The sequence below is a fragment of the Urocampus carinirostris genome, chromosome 16 (genome assembly GCF_059441175.1).
Source record: "Urocampus carinirostris isolate Australia breed hairy pipefish chromosome 16, RoL_Ucar_1.0, whole genome shotgun sequence".
NCBI classification, from domain to species: domain Eukaryota; kingdom Metazoa; phylum Chordata; class Actinopteri; order Syngnathiformes; family Syngnathidae; genus Urocampus; species Urocampus carinirostris.
In genome coordinates, this window is record NC_142364.1 from 15,879,886 (window position 1) to 15,898,703 (window position 18,818).

At 39.5% G+C, this 18,818-nt stretch overlaps 1 protein-coding gene across 2 annotated transcripts in view; it reads right to left on the minus strand.

Annotated features, from left to right (window-relative positions):
• cwc27 (CWC27 spliceosome associated cyclophilin) overlaps window positions 1–18,818 on the minus strand; it is a 39,618-nt gene that overhangs the window by 19,964 nt on the left and 836 nt on the right. For both annotated transcript variants that reach the window (XM_088319816.1, XM_088319817.1), the window contains exons 4-10: window positions 17,708–17,851; window positions 17,539–17,637; window positions 17,340–17,443; window positions 17,198–17,267; window positions 17,044–17,123; window positions 15,588–15,618; window positions 15,397–15,518 (exon numbers count right to left, since the gene is read on the minus strand). In XM_088319816.1, the coding sequence (XP_088175942.1) occupies window positions 15,397–15,518; window positions 15,588–15,618; window positions 17,044–17,123; window positions 17,198–17,267; window positions 17,340–17,443; window positions 17,539–17,637; window positions 17,708–17,851 (650 nt within the window). The remainder of the gene's footprint in view (window positions 1–15,396; window positions 15,519–15,587; window positions 15,619–17,043; window positions 17,124–17,197; window positions 17,268–17,339; window positions 17,444–17,538; window positions 17,638–17,707; window positions 17,852–18,818) is intronic.

Below are 18,818 nucleotides of genomic sequence, written 5' to 3' on the forward strand. Positions count from 1 at the left end.
CACAGACTATCGCAGTCTTTACGAAGCCCAGAAGGTTCTGAATCGAATGAAGAGAAAGGCATTGTGGGAAGTAATTTAGTAGTTCTGAACTGAACAAAGAAAGATGCATAGTGGGAAGTGATTTGGTTGTCCAAAAAGATAAACACATGGCCATATATATCCAAAACATTTGTTACTTACAATGCTTAGTTTGAGCTGAGAAAAAGTGAAACAACATTTCATAACGATTTGTAATAACTTTGTATAACTGTTTTCTCATTTCTCCAACATATCTGGTAGTGACTAAAATAGTGTGATAATGTGATAAGACCAAATGCCTACTCATATGTCTAGTGGTCTGGTGGTTAGGATCCGGCACCCTCTCCACCGTGATCCGGGTTCAATCCCCGTTGCCACCATTGTTACGCACTTGTGGTCAGCGATAAAATGTATCGACGGATCAGTAATAACTTCTCCTCATATAAGGCCGTATTATAAGACCCACTTTGAAATGTCTGGCCAATTTGGGGCTTTTGGGTGCGCCTCATTTTCCAGAAAATACAGTAAATAATCCCAACCCTTGACAGTACACAAGATTTTCACATTGCAGGACTACACTTCAGTTATATCAACATAGGCGCCTCGATATTCCCGACCGGTAAGGTGTGTTACATCATGCCTCGACGTGTCGCTCTCTGCAAAACAAAATAGGTCTCTAGGCAACAGCCAAACATTTAACTCCCAAAAAATGGAAGTAGTCTAGGTAGGGAACAGCTGACATTTGTCTGGACTCAACTCAGGGCTTCGTTAAACGTCACAATACTGTAGATGTTGGGATCCAATTTGTAAAATACATTCATCTGACATTGAATGGGTAATTTGTAATTACGTATCCCCGATGACGAAATTAATAAAGCTTCGCGGTAACATTTGAAAAATATAGCCATATGGATGAAGTCCACTACAGCTATATTTTATCTAGTTTAAATTTTTCACCTTCCCTTACCAATGTTTCTCTGAGAATCTTTGTCTTAGTCCTCTTAGCATAGAATTTTGCTCTATACTTTGCTTTATACAATATTTACATTTGTATTTGGTGGTTTAAGATTTTACCTTTTTTTTTTTATTTTACTCAAAAAAATAAAAAAAACATTTTTGTATACCTTTACGTATTTTGTAACAAATGTTTGCAGTAAAAAAAATGATTTATTTAAATTCAGATTCTGAATATGCTTGATCTAAAATACACTGTGTAGCATGAAAATTGAGAAAGTAAAAAAAGGCCAGTTTCAAATACAGTCCAAACGCCAACCCCAAAAACATAAAAAATAAGAGTTTATTCGAGTGCATCGAAGAAATGCACGTACTTGCACGCGCCACTAAAGGAGCTTGACGGAGGCTGCCATGATGACTTTAGCCAGAAAATGGTGTCAGCAAGTGGATAATTTCCAAATTCTGTAGAGCACTTTCTAAAATGAGCGAATCAGATATTTTTCTAGAGCAGTGTTTTTCAACCCTTTTTGAACCAAGGTACACTTTTATTTCTAAAAAGTTCTGAGGCACACCGTCCGTTGAAAATGTTTGAAAATGAAGTTATGTCAAATATTTCACTATACTACCTCATAAGCAGATAATTAGTATATAAAAAGAATTAAAATTAAAAAAAGAATGATGTGCTTTATTTATTTTTTTATTTTTTTACAGTCTAATCTTAAACCGCTTTATTAAACAACTTGAGTTATTAAATGTAGTGTGCTACCTCATGAGCAAATAGTTAGTATATAAATGGTATATAAAAATCTACTGCCACCTACTGTTATGGATGACTATTACAGTTCCTCGTCTGAGGATGGCAAAAATACCGAATGATGCCCTGATTTTTTGGAAAGATAAAATTGGGCAAATTCCAGCAGTGGACTAGACAAGGTCTCACAGCACGCTAGTGTGCCCTGGCACACTGATTGAAAAACACTGTTCTAGAGAATGAAAGCCCTTGCTTTTTGTAATAAATTCTTAAATCTCCACTAAGTTAAATGATACCATCCATCTGCACCGCATATCCTCAGTAGGGTCACGGGGGTGCTGGAGCCCATCCCAGCAATACTCGGGCATTGGGCAGGGGAAACCCTGAACTGGTTGCCAGCCGGTCACAGGGCAAACAGGGACAGCCAACTCACACCTCATTCACACTTAGGGACAATTTGAACCGGCCAATTAACCTGAAATGCATGTTTTTGGAATCTGGGAGGAAATCCGGAGTGCCCGGAGGAAACCCACGCAAGCAGGGGGAGAACATGCAAACTCCACAAAGGAAGGTTTGATCTCATGACCTCAGAACTGTGCCGAACACGGGCTAACCACTGCGCCGCCGTGCTGCCCCATTTACAAACCAATGCAATATAAAATGTAAAAATCTCTCCATAGAAATAGGTATGGAGTGAGTCGAAAATTCTAAATAACGCCACATGATGGGATAATGTCTAGTGGTTTCACACTGAACAAAATCAAAGGAGCAGGGGAGCTCTTTCCAACATCCAAAACGAGTCTGCTTTGTATCTCTTCAAGATAGTGTGCAGCTGTTTGAAAAAGGGAGCGAAAAATCCATGCGCCAGGGGTGATTAAGTTTTATATGGGGGGAGTGGGGAAGACCCAGGTTACTTTTTGTTATTTCTTAAAAAGCTCCTTTAATTGTCAATAAGTGTGTTTCTGCGGTAACCAAGTAGCCCTCTAAAAGCACACAAGTAGCCCACAGACTAGTTCTGAGAATAGCTCAACAGTGATGGGTCATAATGATTTTCTAGGAATTTTGATTTCTAAAGGGTATGTGGAATTGTTGACATGATCAGTGTCTTTAAATACTGTACATTGTCGCTTCTCCTAAAATCATTATTTAAACTAGCCTATTTTTTGATTTTGTCTATCATGCATACCCTAATTTCGGATTAAAACCAGTATACAATTTTGTTTCACTTTATAAGCAGTGCAAGTGACAAATGTTGGACAATACGAGTGGCAAATGATTAAAACTATGGACACAAATACCTACATTAAATTGAAAATGTATTTATTTAACGTCCTTAAACATCCAATTCATCATAAGTTACACCAAAGAGTTGTTATTATGTCATGCTTTTGTGTTTATTTATATCCTTCAAGCAACTTTCTGTTTACTCCATTCTCCAACATTCATCTATGTACCGTTAATTAAAATTATGTTATGAGATAAAATCTAATGAATTTCTATATGTTATCTATATACTAGTGGATGAGTATTTGGGATTTGGCACTCTTACCACCGCCACCCAGGTTTGTTTCCCTCTGCATCCAATATTCAAATGTGGTGTCCGTAACTTGAAAGTTTGCTACTCTCTGCCGCCATCTTTTGGCTCAAAGTCATGATAACAGCGTCAGCCAGCTCATTCTTGAAGGATTAATAAAATCTTTATTTTTCTTTTTTGGGGTTTAGGTTGGGGTTTAGGCTATATTTGAAACAGGCCTTTTCTCACTTTTAGTAACAAAAACCCCATTGAGGAGGTTTGGGGGCAAGGGGCTTTAATCGGCCCCAATTACCCTTCCTCCAGAAAGTTTTTTTTTATTTCAGGCTTTGTCCCTCAAATACAGTTAATTTGTCGGGCCGGGCTTTAATAGCCGCGGATTGAGTCGGATAGCGCTGGAATTTCTTTTTAGGCCTGAGCTTACTTCTCTTGGGTACAGCAACTCCCGACTACTGACGACTCCTAGCAGCCGAATCCAATCTTCTATTATTTCCGGGCCATTGTGCTCGTATTAAAACAATTTGAACCCTTCTCTACTCGGATGTATGCTGTCGAGAGACCGCAGGGACGGCTGCGGCAGTATCGGAACGACGAGTTGGTTGAACTCGCTTTGGCGGGTGAGGGGCAGTTGGGCCCGAGCCAAGAAGAACTGTGAGCTGGAGAGCAGGAATCCAAACCTCCACGCAGGAATTTGCATGACTCGGCACAGCGATCCAGACCGACGCGCAGCCCACCGCGCGTCCCTGTTTTACAATGCTGTCTGCCTCTCGAGAAGCCCCCCACCCCTCGCTTCCCTTTCTGGCCGTGATGCCAGACGGCAAAGCGTCAGCAAAATGTATACAATAAGCTGCAGTGCGGTTTTTATTTACAGCCTGCAAGGGAAGCCATTCTTTCTATCAAGAATGCAATTATTTTTTCCTAAATATAGGATTTTTTTTAATGGCAATTTTCCATTCCGTTAATTACAGGTTACTGACGGTTAAATGGCTACTTGAATGCATTCAGTACCGATACCTAAGGCTGGTTTCAGCACTGATACCTATTATCTGTACTTGTTCATCCCAATATCAACATTTCATATACAAACAGGAATATAAAATAGGGTTCAAATGCTGCTTCACCCAGAAACACGTGTTAAAAAGATCTCCAAAAGTTGTCTTTATGTGAATGCTAAAAACAGGGTTTGCACACAGTTTTCAAATTCAAGCACTTTGAAGAACTTTAAAAAAAAAAAGACCAATCTCTCCAGTACATTAAAACAAAAAAAATGGTGTGAATTGTGTATTTTTCAGAGCAGAAAATATGCACTTCACATATGCTATTTTTAATCTTGCGTGTGCATTTACAGTATCAAGGGGTATCATTTTTAGATCTCGAGGAAATCGCAAATATACATGTCTTTGGGACAAATCTTTCCCCATGCAGGAAGTTCTTCCCATTAGAGTTTACCACTGGGAAACGCTACCATTATTTTTTGCACTATGTCCATAATTGATACATAACAAATTCCAGACGGAGAGGCTGCAGTAGCTGGAATTGAACGCGGGACCTCTGCAACGTAGGGCTGTGTGCTAACCACCCATGCTGCCTTTAATACGTAACCCTTGCACTAATACACATTTCATAGTGCCCTGTTTAGGTCTAAAATGCACCAGTCCTCTTGGGCATGACCTGTAGGGAGTGATGACACTTTACAGGACATTGCCATACAAACTAATGCCAGCTGCCGTTAATCACGAGAAAAGAAGAAATGTAATGGATAAGTGAAATCACCGTGGAGCAGTGTCAACATCGTCTCCAAGCAAACCTGTTTTGAAACATGGCGAGCGTTTCAAGCATTTACAAGTACAGTGGAACCTTCGTTTTCGAACGACTCACAGTTCGAACAAATCGGAGTCCGAACAAAAAATTCGAGAAATTCTTGCTTCGTAGTTCGAACAATAATCGGAGTTCGAACGCCGGTACGACAGCTATGGCTAACTGTAGTGCAGTGGTACCGTCTAGGGGTGGATGTTTCACATCACATTTTTTTTACTCCTTTTAATTTTCTCAGGTGCAATTGCACCTCCACTACACTAGGGAACGTCCGAGATTAAACAAATGTGTAGCAAATGGGCCGAGTTACAGAATTTCGTCGAACTCCACCACCCTGATGAAGCTGCAGCCACCAGAGTCATCAATGACTTTAACGACACTTTCATGAACCACTTCCGAAAAGTGCTAAAAAGAAGGCAGAAGCAAGTGTCATTGGATAGATATTTTAAGAGAAAAGAACATCCTGTAGCCGAGTCATCCGTAACAAAGTGATTTGAATGTGTGAGCACCCCTCAGACAGAAGAGCTCCCCTAAGTTTTTATGGAAGGGGACTCTCCTTCCAAACAATAATTTTCCTTCCTCTTCCATCCCTCTCCACCGTCCACCTGTACCTTCTGCTGACCACCACAAAGGTAAAAAATCCTATTCAAAATTATTTTCTTTATCCTTTTTATTTTTTATTTTTACACGTTCATGTTAGCGTATTCTTTCGTACGGGAGATTACGATAACGCAAACGTACGATTAGCCTGGGTTACATTTATGTTTATGTTATTTGTGTCTTAAAGGTAAACAAAGTTAAACATTCAGGGTGTTGGAACGGTTTAAAACGATTTACATTATTTGTAATGGGAAAAATGATTTCGGTGTTCAAACAAATCGCTTTTCGAACAGGCTTCTGGAACGAATTTTGGTCGAGAACCGAGGTTCCACTGTATATCAAGTACAAACACTTTTGAAACACAATATCCATATTCGAACACTTTCAAGTTGCACCTCAAAGTTGTGAAACCATATTTATCTAGCCTTTTAAGCATGCACGTCTGTCTGAAAACCATTTCCACCAGCCGGCCAGGGAGCGAGCGCCCCATGCAGAGCAGATGTGCTGCACCGGGCCGGAGTTCTGTAAACCTGGCAGCTCCCAAACGTACACAATCTTGCAGCCAAGCGCTGGATTAGCTCAAGTGCTTTTCCACAAGCGCGCGCACGCACGCAAGACGAAGCCGGATAACTCGCGAATCTCAGCGAGGCCTCGGCGAGCGAGAAGAGCGCCGGCGAAGACGCACCGGTCCGTGATGTCTGACGACCCACTTTGGATGTACATCAGGGGTGACAAGAATATGGCCCCCGGGCACAATCAGACCCGTCAAGGGATTGAATCCGGCCCGCCAGGCAACATTGAGAGAAGCGCAAGGGAAAAATGAGCTGCAGCTTTGAAAATGTCCACTTGAATTCCCAAAGCTAGGCACCAATTACAAAGCAACTGTCGCTGCATTTCTTTTGCTCTTTCTCTGTGTCTCTTTTTCTTTTCTCTTCTCTTTCTCTCTCGCCCTCTCTCTCTCTTTCTTAATTCCGTTTCTTAAATTTTCTTTCTCCATCTTTTGTTTTTGTTTGTCTTTCTCTTTGTCTCTCTGTCATTCGCTTTCATTTTTTTTCTCTTGCTCTCTTTTTTATCTCTTTCTTTCTCCCTTTTCCTCTGTCTCACTTTTTTCATCCCTGTATCGCTCCCTTTTTTTCTTTCTTTTTTGTCTGTTTCTACTATCTCTTTTTCTCTCTCTTGATCACTCTGTCTCTTTCTTTCTGTCTTTTTTCCTCCTGTCTCTTTCTTTCTCCCTCTATCTTTCTCCGTGTCTCTCTTTATCCCTCTTTTTCTTTCTCTCGCTCTTTTTTTCTGACTTCCTCTGCATCTCTTTTCTAGATTTTCCCTTTGGTCTCTTTTCTTACCGTGCTTTCCCCGTTCTCACATTCTTTGTTACTTTCTCTCTATTTTCCCCTTTCTTCCTCTGTTTCTCTTTCTTTCTCTCTCTCTCTGTTTCCCCTTTTTTCTCCATCTCTCACTTTTTCTTCACGTTCCCTCTCTCTTGCTCCCTCTCTCTCTTTCCATAATTGTTCTGACTATCTCTATCGCCCTCTTTTTCTTTCTTGCCATCTCTCTGTCTCTCTCTCTTTCAGTCTGACTGTTTCCCGCTCTCAACTCCTCTCACTTTCTTTCTCTTTAATCTACTAGTCTGGAGTGTTTTTTTTCTACCGTGTGGCCTCCAAACTAAAAGGAGTTTGACACCCCTGATGTAAGTGATCCAGGGCGTGTCGTCACCGACTTTGTGGCTCGTGACTGTTGGTTATGATCTAATACAACAAAGTTATAAGGCAGAGATGCTGAAATGTTTGGTGACCTGTAGTAAATAAAAATCAAAGGACCCTCTCATAATTAAAGGCCACGTGTACTAAATACCACAGAGTTTTAACCTAAATATTCATGACGTGCCATAATTTATGACCAGTCTGTCAACATGAGGGAACACAGTCATCATCTGGACGAGCTAGCAGAGCAAATGTTTTTTCTATTAGATGCAACTAGCGTGAGCTAACAAACCATGAAGATGACTTACAGGAAGTCAATTGCTGTCTTAAACCACCAATGTTGACGTGACGAATGGAATGACGTTGGCGCCACATGTTAATTACCACCACCAACTTTCTGCAATGACCAAATAGGAGAATGGTAACAAAGCGCCAGGCTTGAGAAAAATCGGTGTCAAGGACCGCGGAATGATGTGCATTAAGAGTAAAAACGGGGTAACTGTGCATGTCATTTGGTGAGCTCAATTTTGCTTTATGGATAGAGTACACATTGAAGTCTTTAATGCATGTGGATATAAACTATTAATTTTTTGTATGTTATTAAGAAATTATATAACGATATTTTAAAGAGATCCTGGAACACCGTTTCTGGATTGCGGATATTTTTAAACAAACGAATACATAAAATATCCATCCATTATCTGCATTGCTTATCCTCAGCAGGGTTGCGGGAGTGCTGCAGCCCATCTCAGCTGTATTCGGGCAGTAGGTAGGTTGCCAGCCAGTTGCAAGGCACACAGGGACAGAAAACTCACTCGCTTATTCACACCTAGGGACAATTTGGGCCGGCCAATTACCCTGAGGTGCATGTTTTTGGCATTTGGGAGGAAACCGGAGTGCCAGGAGGAAACCCAGGCAAGAACGGGGAGAACATGCAAACTCCGCACAGGAAGGCTGGTTGCTGGATTTGATCCCATGAGTTCAGAACTGTGCCGCAGACGCGCTAACCACTCAGCCGCCGTGCCGCCTCTCAGCCGCAATAAATGACACATACACCAGTGTCTGAAACTCATGACAAAGTTACCGGACACCAGGGCAGATAACTTGCCCAGCCATAAAGTTACCTGCCCCATTTTTCCCAACTTGAAACACAATAAGACGACTCATTGCAAAAAACACATTGTTGCAAAGTATTAAGGATTGATAATCAGAATATATAACAGAACAACACTTTCAAATTAAGTTTATTATAAATCTACTTATAACATATACCGTATTTTCCGCACTATAAGGCACACCTAAAAGCCTTTATTTTTTTCAAAAGCTGACCAAGCGCCTTATAATACAGTGCGCCTTATTTATGGATCAATATTAAGTCGCAAAGTCTTGCAACTAATCCAAGCAGCCGCCGACTAGATTTTCCCCCATACGCGAGTAGTCCTCGGTATATGCTGGGATTTATATACCGGCGTTTCATTGGCTAACCAATGTGTCAATCATCATTTGAATCGATCACTATTGGCTTAAGTTATTCGGAGGTAAAGGGGGCGGATCCTTTTTATCATTTACAGGCTCACATAGGCTAAGGGGCAAAACAAAGCCTGCAATTGGCCGAAAAAGATGAATGTGAATAGCAAGTGTGGTTGTCTACAGCGTAGAGGAAACATGTTTTACCATTCTGTATTTGTAAATATTTTACTCTCCTGGATTTACTACACTCACGGATATAAGAGGACCATGGTTGCACATTATTATTGAACACAACGACTTCGGTGAGCTACTCCGGCTATATATTTTCCCAGTATCTTGTTTCAGACTGATCTGGATGTTTCTGTGATAAGCGGTGAAGATAATGGATGGAATGAAGTGTCTATTTTTAAAATAAACTCAATTCCAAGTGTTTATTGTCATATGCACAATAAAGTTGCGAGCGGAAAAAAAATAGAAACTAAGGAATGGTTGGCATTTCTTGAATCCCAAGACTTTAACCTTCCGAATGATATTTGGAACGATGCATTTGAGTGACATCGTACGGACACCGCATCCGCACGTGTCTACGACACGTATTTGCTTCTTTGCAAGCTTTCGGAATGTTAAGGGGGTAATAAGTTTGACTGAACTATCTGACTGTTTTGTCGACGTTCCCATTGTAGCGCCTTATAATCCGGTGCGCCTTATGTATGTCAAATATAGGACCAAAAACTATTTTTTCGGGGTGCGCCCTATAACCCGGTGCGCCTTATAGTGCGGAAAATACGGTACTTATAATATGTATGACATCGCTGTTTTCCATCTGCCATCCGTATGTACCTTTATTGACTCATCTTCATTCCTGCAATATTTGCGTTGCGTCGTCTGTTACAAGCCACGTGAACTCCTCTTTCCACAATGCTTTCAATGTATGTTTTGTAGCGTCATCAATTTTGTTAAAAATGATACGCAAATGCGCGACCTTATAACGGTCGGGAAAGTCCGGAAGCATTAAGTCATTCGATGCAGGCTTCTAATTGGCTGCCGAGTATGCAAATTGCCAAACAAACCGAAATTCCAAAATTTCCCAACCGAACGACGATTTCGAAATCGGAATAAAGCAAACGTTTGATTTGAAAATAAAAAAAAATCTTCCGGTATTAGTTTTTTTTCCCCTTGAAAAAGTTGTCGGCCACCCGGGCATAGACATTTTGTAAGTTGTACCCCCGACGTAAAAGTTGCGCGCCCCGACACTGCATATACATAATAAATGTGTCAATAAATAAACATGCAAGTAAATTATTATTCAAATAAATATGAAAAAAAATCAGATAAAAAATGAATAAATATTTCAAGTTAAGGCTTAAAAAACACAATTCAGATATTTCGGGGGTGTTAGGTCTAGTCTCGAGCTGCTTTTCCAACATTCACACGACTTGCAACACTCACTAATATTGAACTTACTGAACTAACAGTGTCTATGAGCTTGTGGTTCCCTTGGGAAATGGGAGCCGCCGAAATCAAAGCAGTTGACCGCGGCAAAGGGGTGGCAATGGCGGGACGATAGAGCCACCGCGACCCCCCCTTTGATACAACAATGCCCCCTTTGTGAGAGACTAACAGTGTACCTTGCAGCCTGCTCTGTGATGCCCTGCCAAGACAAACCACTGTGTTGGGTTACAGTTCTTGTAGCAAAACAATCCTTGCTTGTGTTTAATAAAGTACACTGGGCCTGGCTGTCAGTCAAGAGCGTACACACATGCGCGCGCGCACTGCTTATCCTATTAGCGCTAATGAGCGGGGCGGATTCTGTGGTGCATGCCGACTAGGCTACCTGATGACAATTCGGAAGTTTTTTTTACCATCGCCCCGTCGTGGGTTATCACCTGCTGACTACCTGCGCATCCACTGTCACATGTAGGTAATTAATCAAATTAATTTGATCAGTTGATCATCCCTGAGTACCAAAACATAAAATACATTTTTTGGTTTTATTTTAAAAAACGATTCTAAAGGCTATGACGCAGTTCATCTGTAAGTATCAAGCCTCTGGGACTGATTTCAGTATGATAAATCACCATTAGGTGGCAAAAGCGGCTTTAATCAGATCTTTGTCCACACATTAAGGCGGCCCCCACTTTCTAGTGTTGCTTCTTGTATCCAACGATTGAGTGTGTAAGCAGCCCATATGGCATGTAAGCACAGTCAACTATTGAAAAACATTATTAAAATACATATTTCAAAATAATAACATTTAAAAAATATTTAAAATATAAATAAAATAACAATGACAACTTTAAAACATATTGATATATTTTAACAAATCTAAAAAAACATCAACTGAAGAAAAAATAAAATAAATAAAAATGATTATAAAAAAATTTCAAAAAATACATACACAAAAGGAAAATAAAAATGGTCATTGATCATGATTATGAGTGTGTGTGTATAGCATGTTGGGAGGTCTTCAGTGACTTGAAAAGCGCAATATAAATGCAGACCGTTTACCATTTACCATGACGCAGCGTGGTGAGAAAAGCGAAGATAGGGATAAGTAGTTAACGCTTCAACAAAGCTTTCTTTTTTGCTGAAAAAGATGACAAAGTTCCTTCATCATCGTCGGGACAGAAAGGGATGACGTTTCATGCACATCTTCAGGAACGTGATTGCCACGGTGACCGAAATTGTGTGATCATGTCACCGGAAACATCGGCCGCTGAAAAGTTCTTGCAAAGTTCATGCATCCTTCATGGATCAGTCCAGAGTTTTTGTAATAAATGTGATTTTGCAAGCTAAGTCTCCTTGTACATATGAAAAGCATTGTTTTTCTCAGAAGTTTTCTTGGAATTGAATATTTTCAACTGTTGTTTACTAAACAACTAAAGCTAGAAAACCTCCTTTTCTCATGAAAGAAGAGGGTTCAAGCATTCTTTGGACAAGTCATATGCCTACATAGCTACAAAACAACATTTTCTGTAGGCCTTCAAAAATGAGTAAAAATGGCAAAAACGCCTGCCACTGACCGGCTCTCCCAATTTCAGAAAAACGTCTGGCATTGAATGAGTTAAAAGACTACCTTTAATTTCTCAAAGCTGGTTCTGATTATTAAACTATAGTCACCAAAGAGTTAATTGTATTCAAGCAATTTAGTTGCAAGCTACGGGTGGATGTATTTTGGCACGGGATATCACGGATAAAATGTCTCTTAAATTAATTTAAAATCAGCTATTCTTGTCTAAGGATTTTGGAGAGGATATAAATATAATTTTTAAAATTCAAATCCTTTATTAAATCTGTTTTGGGTATAGTTTATAGTCATCATTCAGACCTGAAGTCACAAACGGGGTGCCCGGCGGCATCAATTAAGATCAGCATGTCAAACATACGGCCTGTGGGCTGCATCCAGCCTTTTGGATGATTTAATCCGGCCCGCCATAAATTCCTAAATGTGTGTCAAAAAAGAAGCCAATCTCGGTGATTTTATTCAAAGTGGATTTTTTTTATTTATTTTTTTTTTTTTTTAATAAATGCAAACCGAATACTCTCTCTGGCCACTGGACTGGAGTGTTGAGTTTCTATAGCATGGTGAGTTGGTTCAAATGTAAAACTACATTCATTCAAATGTTAAAATGAGCCCGTTGACACATTAAATGCTGATCATGAAAATCTTTTTTCCCCATTGTTTCTGAATAAATGTATTGTGTTTATAAAAAGATCATTTGTCATCGATAAATACAATATTTAGGGCAAGTTACTTATGTAGGATGAATGCTAAAGCATAACACTGACCAACAAAGCCATACAATTTGGAGTTTTTATTCTTTTTCTGATCCGGCTTGCTTCAGAAAAGAGCCAAACTGAGTTTGATATCCATCACCTAAGATTTTCTCAAAATAGCTTACTGGTAACCTGTTTTAACACCACTTCTAAAGTTTACCAGCTGTCAATAACATAAAAGTAACATGGTGAAAACATAGCGATTACATGATAAGTTCTTATCTTAAAAATGCAGATCTATGCGCTTATAAAAAAGTAGCTCTCAGCTTCATAAAGGTTGGTGACCCAATGTGCGGACTGACTGATAAATTCTAGATTTTATTTTAGAGCCATATATCTCTGCCTACTCCGTATGGAACAATTCCTCACAAGAAAGGCGGCAATCTTGTGTAAATATATTAAAAAATATACAAAATAGAAATACAGCGAATCAATTGTGCCCTCAGAAAGGCATGGTAGCTTAACAGCATCAAATGATGGCAAAATCAAAAAACAAATTATAAGCTAACATTTATGACCAATCAAGACCCCACAAAAAGAGAGAATGCCCTACATATTTAGAAATGTACAAAATATGTATCGAAAACTACCCGATCACACTTAATTTCCCACCTAATTACAATTGAGTCTTCAATAAATCAATCATGCAGATACATTTCAACAGAAAGGTTACATTATTCCATGAAAACACCCATGCAAAATAAGCAGCTCTTCTTGCCCATAAACGGGGTCATCACTGAGCATTATACTATGATAAAGTAAAGCAGTCAGATTAACAGAGATTACGGTGGTATGATGCTTTTCTTCCCTCAATAATGATTACATAGAGTAATGTACACAAAAGTAATGTCCTTTTGACTGTCAAATAGTCAATGAGGAAATGAATATATCTTTTTGAACAAATGAAACTTTGCAGATTTGGCAAAAGGTTTCACGTGGGTAAATTAACTGGTGCTAAAACCTCTCTTAGCATGGACCAACAGCGCCCCCCGCTGGGAGATATCTTAAAGTTTAACACAAGAAACAACTATTTTGATTGTTTGGATAAAAAGCGCCAGCGTTTAAGTAATAAATGTTAATTTAAATTGACTTAATTTCATCACTGTCAACTTATGAGTTTCTCCATATTCTATACGTTTTAGGATCATTTTAAAATGTGAATGCTGCACAACAGTTTTCAAGCTGAGAGCTACTTTTTGTGACTAATAGGTGCAAAAGGGCACCCAGTTTGATTTGCATTTCTAAAGTAGAAACTTATCTAGGTGGCTTGCTTGGCATTAGCTCAGGAGGTAGAAAGCTCGTCTTGGGATCAAGAGATCGTAGATTCGATTCCCGGCTCCTCCTTGTTATATGTCGAAGTGTCCGTGGACACTGAATTCCCAAATGCCCCCGATAAGCAGGTAGGCGCCTTGCATGGCTGCCTGGCCGCTATTGGTGTGTGAATGTGTGTGTGAATGGGTAAGAGTGAAGCACATTGTAAAGCGCTTTGGGAGGTCTTCATTGACTTGAAAAGCGCTATATAGATGCAGATCAACTTGATAGTTAGCTAGAAAGGTAAACAGGTGAAAATTAAAAGGGAGCTTAAAGAGTAACAAACCAACCAAATAGCAAGATAGAAAGCTAAAAAAAGCAAGATAGGTAGCTTGAAAGGAGGCTGAAGTTTAGCTTGAAAACTAGGGAAAAACCCATGAAATGTTAGCAAGATAGTATGGGAAAAAAAAGAATAAAAGCCAACTAGATGGCTTGCTAAATAGCTGAAAAGGTAGGAAAGTAGCTAGCTACAAAGTTCAAAAATTTTACCAGATAGCTAGCTGATAAAACTGCAAATGTTTTGCTCATTTGCTCAATAAAACCTATACATTGGAATTTAGTTTGTTGTATTTCCTGTTCAAAAAAACACGAGTAAATACATTTGTTTAATACAATAATAGATTCTCATTCAATTCTCTTAATTGCTTAAAAATTACTATCAATACTTGAATACATTATATTGTCCATGAAGCCCATGAACGTAAACTATTTATTCGAATTTCTGAAATAACAACGCATCATGTTATTACAATGTTGTTACTATGTTATTATCAGGTTCATTATTAAAGATCGGGTTAACGAGACTCAGTCAACCAATTAAAAACTCATTGTACTAGAAAATCACGATGACCCAGCACACGTGAGCTATTATCAGAACAGGTCCGTAAGCACCTTAACTGTCCTTAGGGGGCACCACGTTGGAAACCCCTGCTGTATAAAAGTTATTTTATAGGATTTTTATTTTTGTAATTCTAATCCAGATCGTCTCGGTCACGGGTAGAGATATAATATTTTTGCTGTACCTTAGTAAATGTTACACTCGATCAAGCATTTATTTGGTAAATAAACATGGTTGGTTGGTCGGAATCCACAACCACTAGGGTCATATGGGCGCCATTGCCTGTGGTGTGTCTTGGGTGAGTACAGCCTGGTGACTCCCATCCCTCCCCAGGCCAACATATGTTTCCACCCGGTCTCGAACCGAGGACCTTTCGCGAATAAGAGGGGAATGTGCATACCACCACACTACGAAAATAAATTATGTTTGTATTCTACATAGGCTGTCTTACTGTTAGCAAATAGGTGCCGCGTTATGTTTGTAAGGTTTAGTATCGCTTAGTAAGGGGAATTGCTATCATATTGAGCAATTGGCTGTGGTTGACAGGTACATTATTTAACTTTGTCAGAACAATTCGATACAGGAGGAAAAGAGCTGTGCTCTGTGTGAAATAGAAAATATGGCTTCCTACCTGCGGCTGGTTTTCTTCCCCCGTTCTTCCTCGTCCTGGGGCTCGCTGAAGCTTGCGGCGCTTTTCTCCTTTGTCAGCTTGGCTCGGACCAGATCACTCATTTTCTCGCCCGCCTCGTCCTCCTGTGGGGACGCGACCATGCGTTTTGGATGATTTCTGACGAGATCATTTCCAGGTCGATTGGGACTTACCTCTGCTTCATCTCCAGATATCTTTTCACCTCTTCAAAAAGAGACAAAAGTAATAAACGTAAGTCTTTCACACCGTTTTATTGACTTTTTTCCCATGTTTTAAAGAGATTCAATTTTCGCACCTGGGTATACAAATACAAAATAAAAGGGAACTATTTTTTAATAACTTATTCGTTGAAAAAAAAAATACAAGTAAAATGACAAGGAAAATCAAAATGCATTTATGACAATAGAAAAATCAGGACTCTAAATCAGGGGTCTCAAACTCCAAGATTATACTCTGAGCCACCCGCCTTAATATGAAAGTTGGAGGGACAGAGTGTATTATTTTCCCACTAGCTGTTGCTGTATTCTGTCGTTCCCCCGAAAACGAATGCTAAGAGCACAACGGAAGAAGACAAAATACAGAGACTCAAAGTGACCAATACGCACCTTATTACTTTTAAAAGAAGACAGATGAGAAAATGAAATAGAAAGGAAAAGAAAACAAAAAAGGACTTTAAAAAGAAAAGAGAAAAATTAATATGACAAAAGTAATTCTCAAGAAAACAGAAAAAAACAAAAAGGATACAAAAAAATAGCACTTGTTTTGTTTTTATATTTTTCCTCATTAATCCCTTTCTTTTCTTTTTTCTTTCTTTTTCTCCATTCTTTTTGTCTATCTTTCCTCCTACTTTTTATTATTTATATCATTTTCTTATTGCTCGTTCGCTATTTTCATTGATTTAAAAAAAACAAAAAAAAACTTTCACCTTCTTTTTGTCTTTATTTGAGAAAGGTGGGGTAAAAACTGGAAGAAAAGACTGGAAGACTTTCAGTCTCCGTCTTCCTTGGACTAATTTTTTGGTGTCACTACACATAACAGCGACATCTGTCAGTTGCTCTTAATCACAAGGGAAAATATGCAATGGCAAAGAGCCACCGAAGAGCAGTGTCCTTTCTAAGTGGACTTTGTCCTGAAACATGGCAACAATTTAAAGCCTTTACAGGCACTTCAACCAAAATGCAAGCATTTTTCAATCTTTAAAAACCCAACATTTAATATTGAACATTCTCAAGGATTTCAAGCACACGTACCAACCCTGTATGTGGATAAATCCTTGAAAATACTCAGAGAAAAAACCTTAACATGACAGTGCGCACTACCTGACCAATAGATGTCAGTTTTTTCATTTAAATATTGTTTTGGGTCCGCAAGGCCTGAAGAAATTAATACGAACATTTAAAATCACAATATTAAATAAACTGGAGAAGTTGGGCCCTAATTAGTAAGAATGCACGATAAATTATCCAGCAGATAGTTAGCAAACCAATAAAGCCAATTATGGCCCAATAGAAAAAAGACCCTTGCGTGGAGTTAAAAAAAAGCAGAAAAAAAGCAGGATTTCACTAGTAATCTGAAGGAAAAAACGGTTATGATTCATCCCTACTAACTAATAATTGAATAATTTCTTACTTATACACAGCTGGAACTGAGCTCAGTCTGGGATCATCCTTCAGGAGGTCGTGGCTGCTTTTGCTCTTTCCTTTTAAGCTCTGAAGTAGAAAAAGACAATTGTAAAAAAAAAAAAAAAAAAAAACACTGAATGCCATCAAATATCCATCACTACCTGACTGGCTTGATTGACCATCTCCTCATCTTCTTCGGCCTCCTCACCAAACGACAGCAAGCTGAAGTTCCTATAATGAATGGACAGTTACATACACGGGTGGCTTACGAGTATACTCATTAAAAAACGAATCCCAACTGACTTTGTGGCTTTTGACTGTGATTTCTTGACTTCCTCTTTTTCTTTTTCCTTCTTGGATTTTTTGGTTTCACGGGGCTCGATGTCGTCGAAAGGGCAATGCAGCACCTCAAATTAAGAAAATATGTATATACCGTAAAAATGAGGATAAGCGGTTTGAAAAACAAATGAATATATTGATTTTATGAAGCAGCGCATCTTACCTCGGCTGTTCTTATTTTGTGGGGCTTCAAAGGTCTTTCGTTGCCGTCACATTCCACTTCCGCTAACCGGAGCATGTTGTAGACCGTGTCTCCAGTCACCTGAAAGCAACTATTTAGTCGGCATCGGACATTTGGATGCATGAATCGAAACGCTGCCGCTCTGACTCACTTTGCCGAAAATGGTGTGCTTGTTGTTGAGCTCATCAGCACGTCCCAACGTGAAGAAGAACTGGCTCCCGTTGTCATTGGCCCCTGCGTTAGCCATGGCCACCAAACCTCTCCGGATGAAACGGAGTCTGGTGTGAAACTCATCCTGACGGAGCATAGTGACAAACAATTACACTTCTTTTGTAAGCAATGGAAGGCAAGAGACATTGTGGGTATTATATACAGTAGACCCCGGGATACGACATTAATCCATTCTAAGACAGGGATCCCAAGGTGAAATTGTCTTAAGGTGGGGGATAGAAACTTATGATGATGAACTAATGTGTTGCAAACTCCCAAGTGAAAACACCAGAACTGTAAAAACATATTGAAAATTTGAAACTAAATACTAAATAGTAAGGACTATCCATCCATCCATTACCTGCACCGCTTATCCTCAGTAGGGTCGCGGGGTGCTGGAGCCCATCCCAGCTATCTTCGGGCAGGAGGCTCATTCACGCCTAGAGACAATTTTGGACCGGCCAATTAACTTGACGTGCATGTTTTTGGAATGTGGGAGGAAACCGGAGTGCCCGGAGGAAACCCATGCAAGCACGGGGAGAACATGCAAACTCCACACAGGAAGGTTCGATCTCATGACCTCAGAACTGTTCCGCACACGCGCCAACCACTGCGCTGCCGTGCTGCCTAGTAAGGACTATTTATATGTGATATACGTGTACTGTATACGATTAAATGACATAATACATAAGTTAATAAAAAACGACATTTTATTTACCTTTGGTGTGAACTAATTTTAGGAAGGTATAGTGGATTTAGAGTGTGGATGCAGAGGGAACGAGACGGCAAAAGCGGATTAAAAATAAAAGGGATGTCAAAAATTCGACTTGCGAGGGATTATCGTGCCCTTAAAGACTTTGTTGCTACGGATGCAACGGAGTAGTTTTGTCTCAACCAATTTCAAGCCCCAACCTACGGCCTTGGTCATATGCAAACCACTACAAAGTTTAATTTAGGCGATGCAAAATGTTTTGCTTCTGGTGTCTTATAATGGAAAAAAATCCTGAACGAAGGACCGAAGAAAAAACATCTTATTCCACACCGGAATGTTG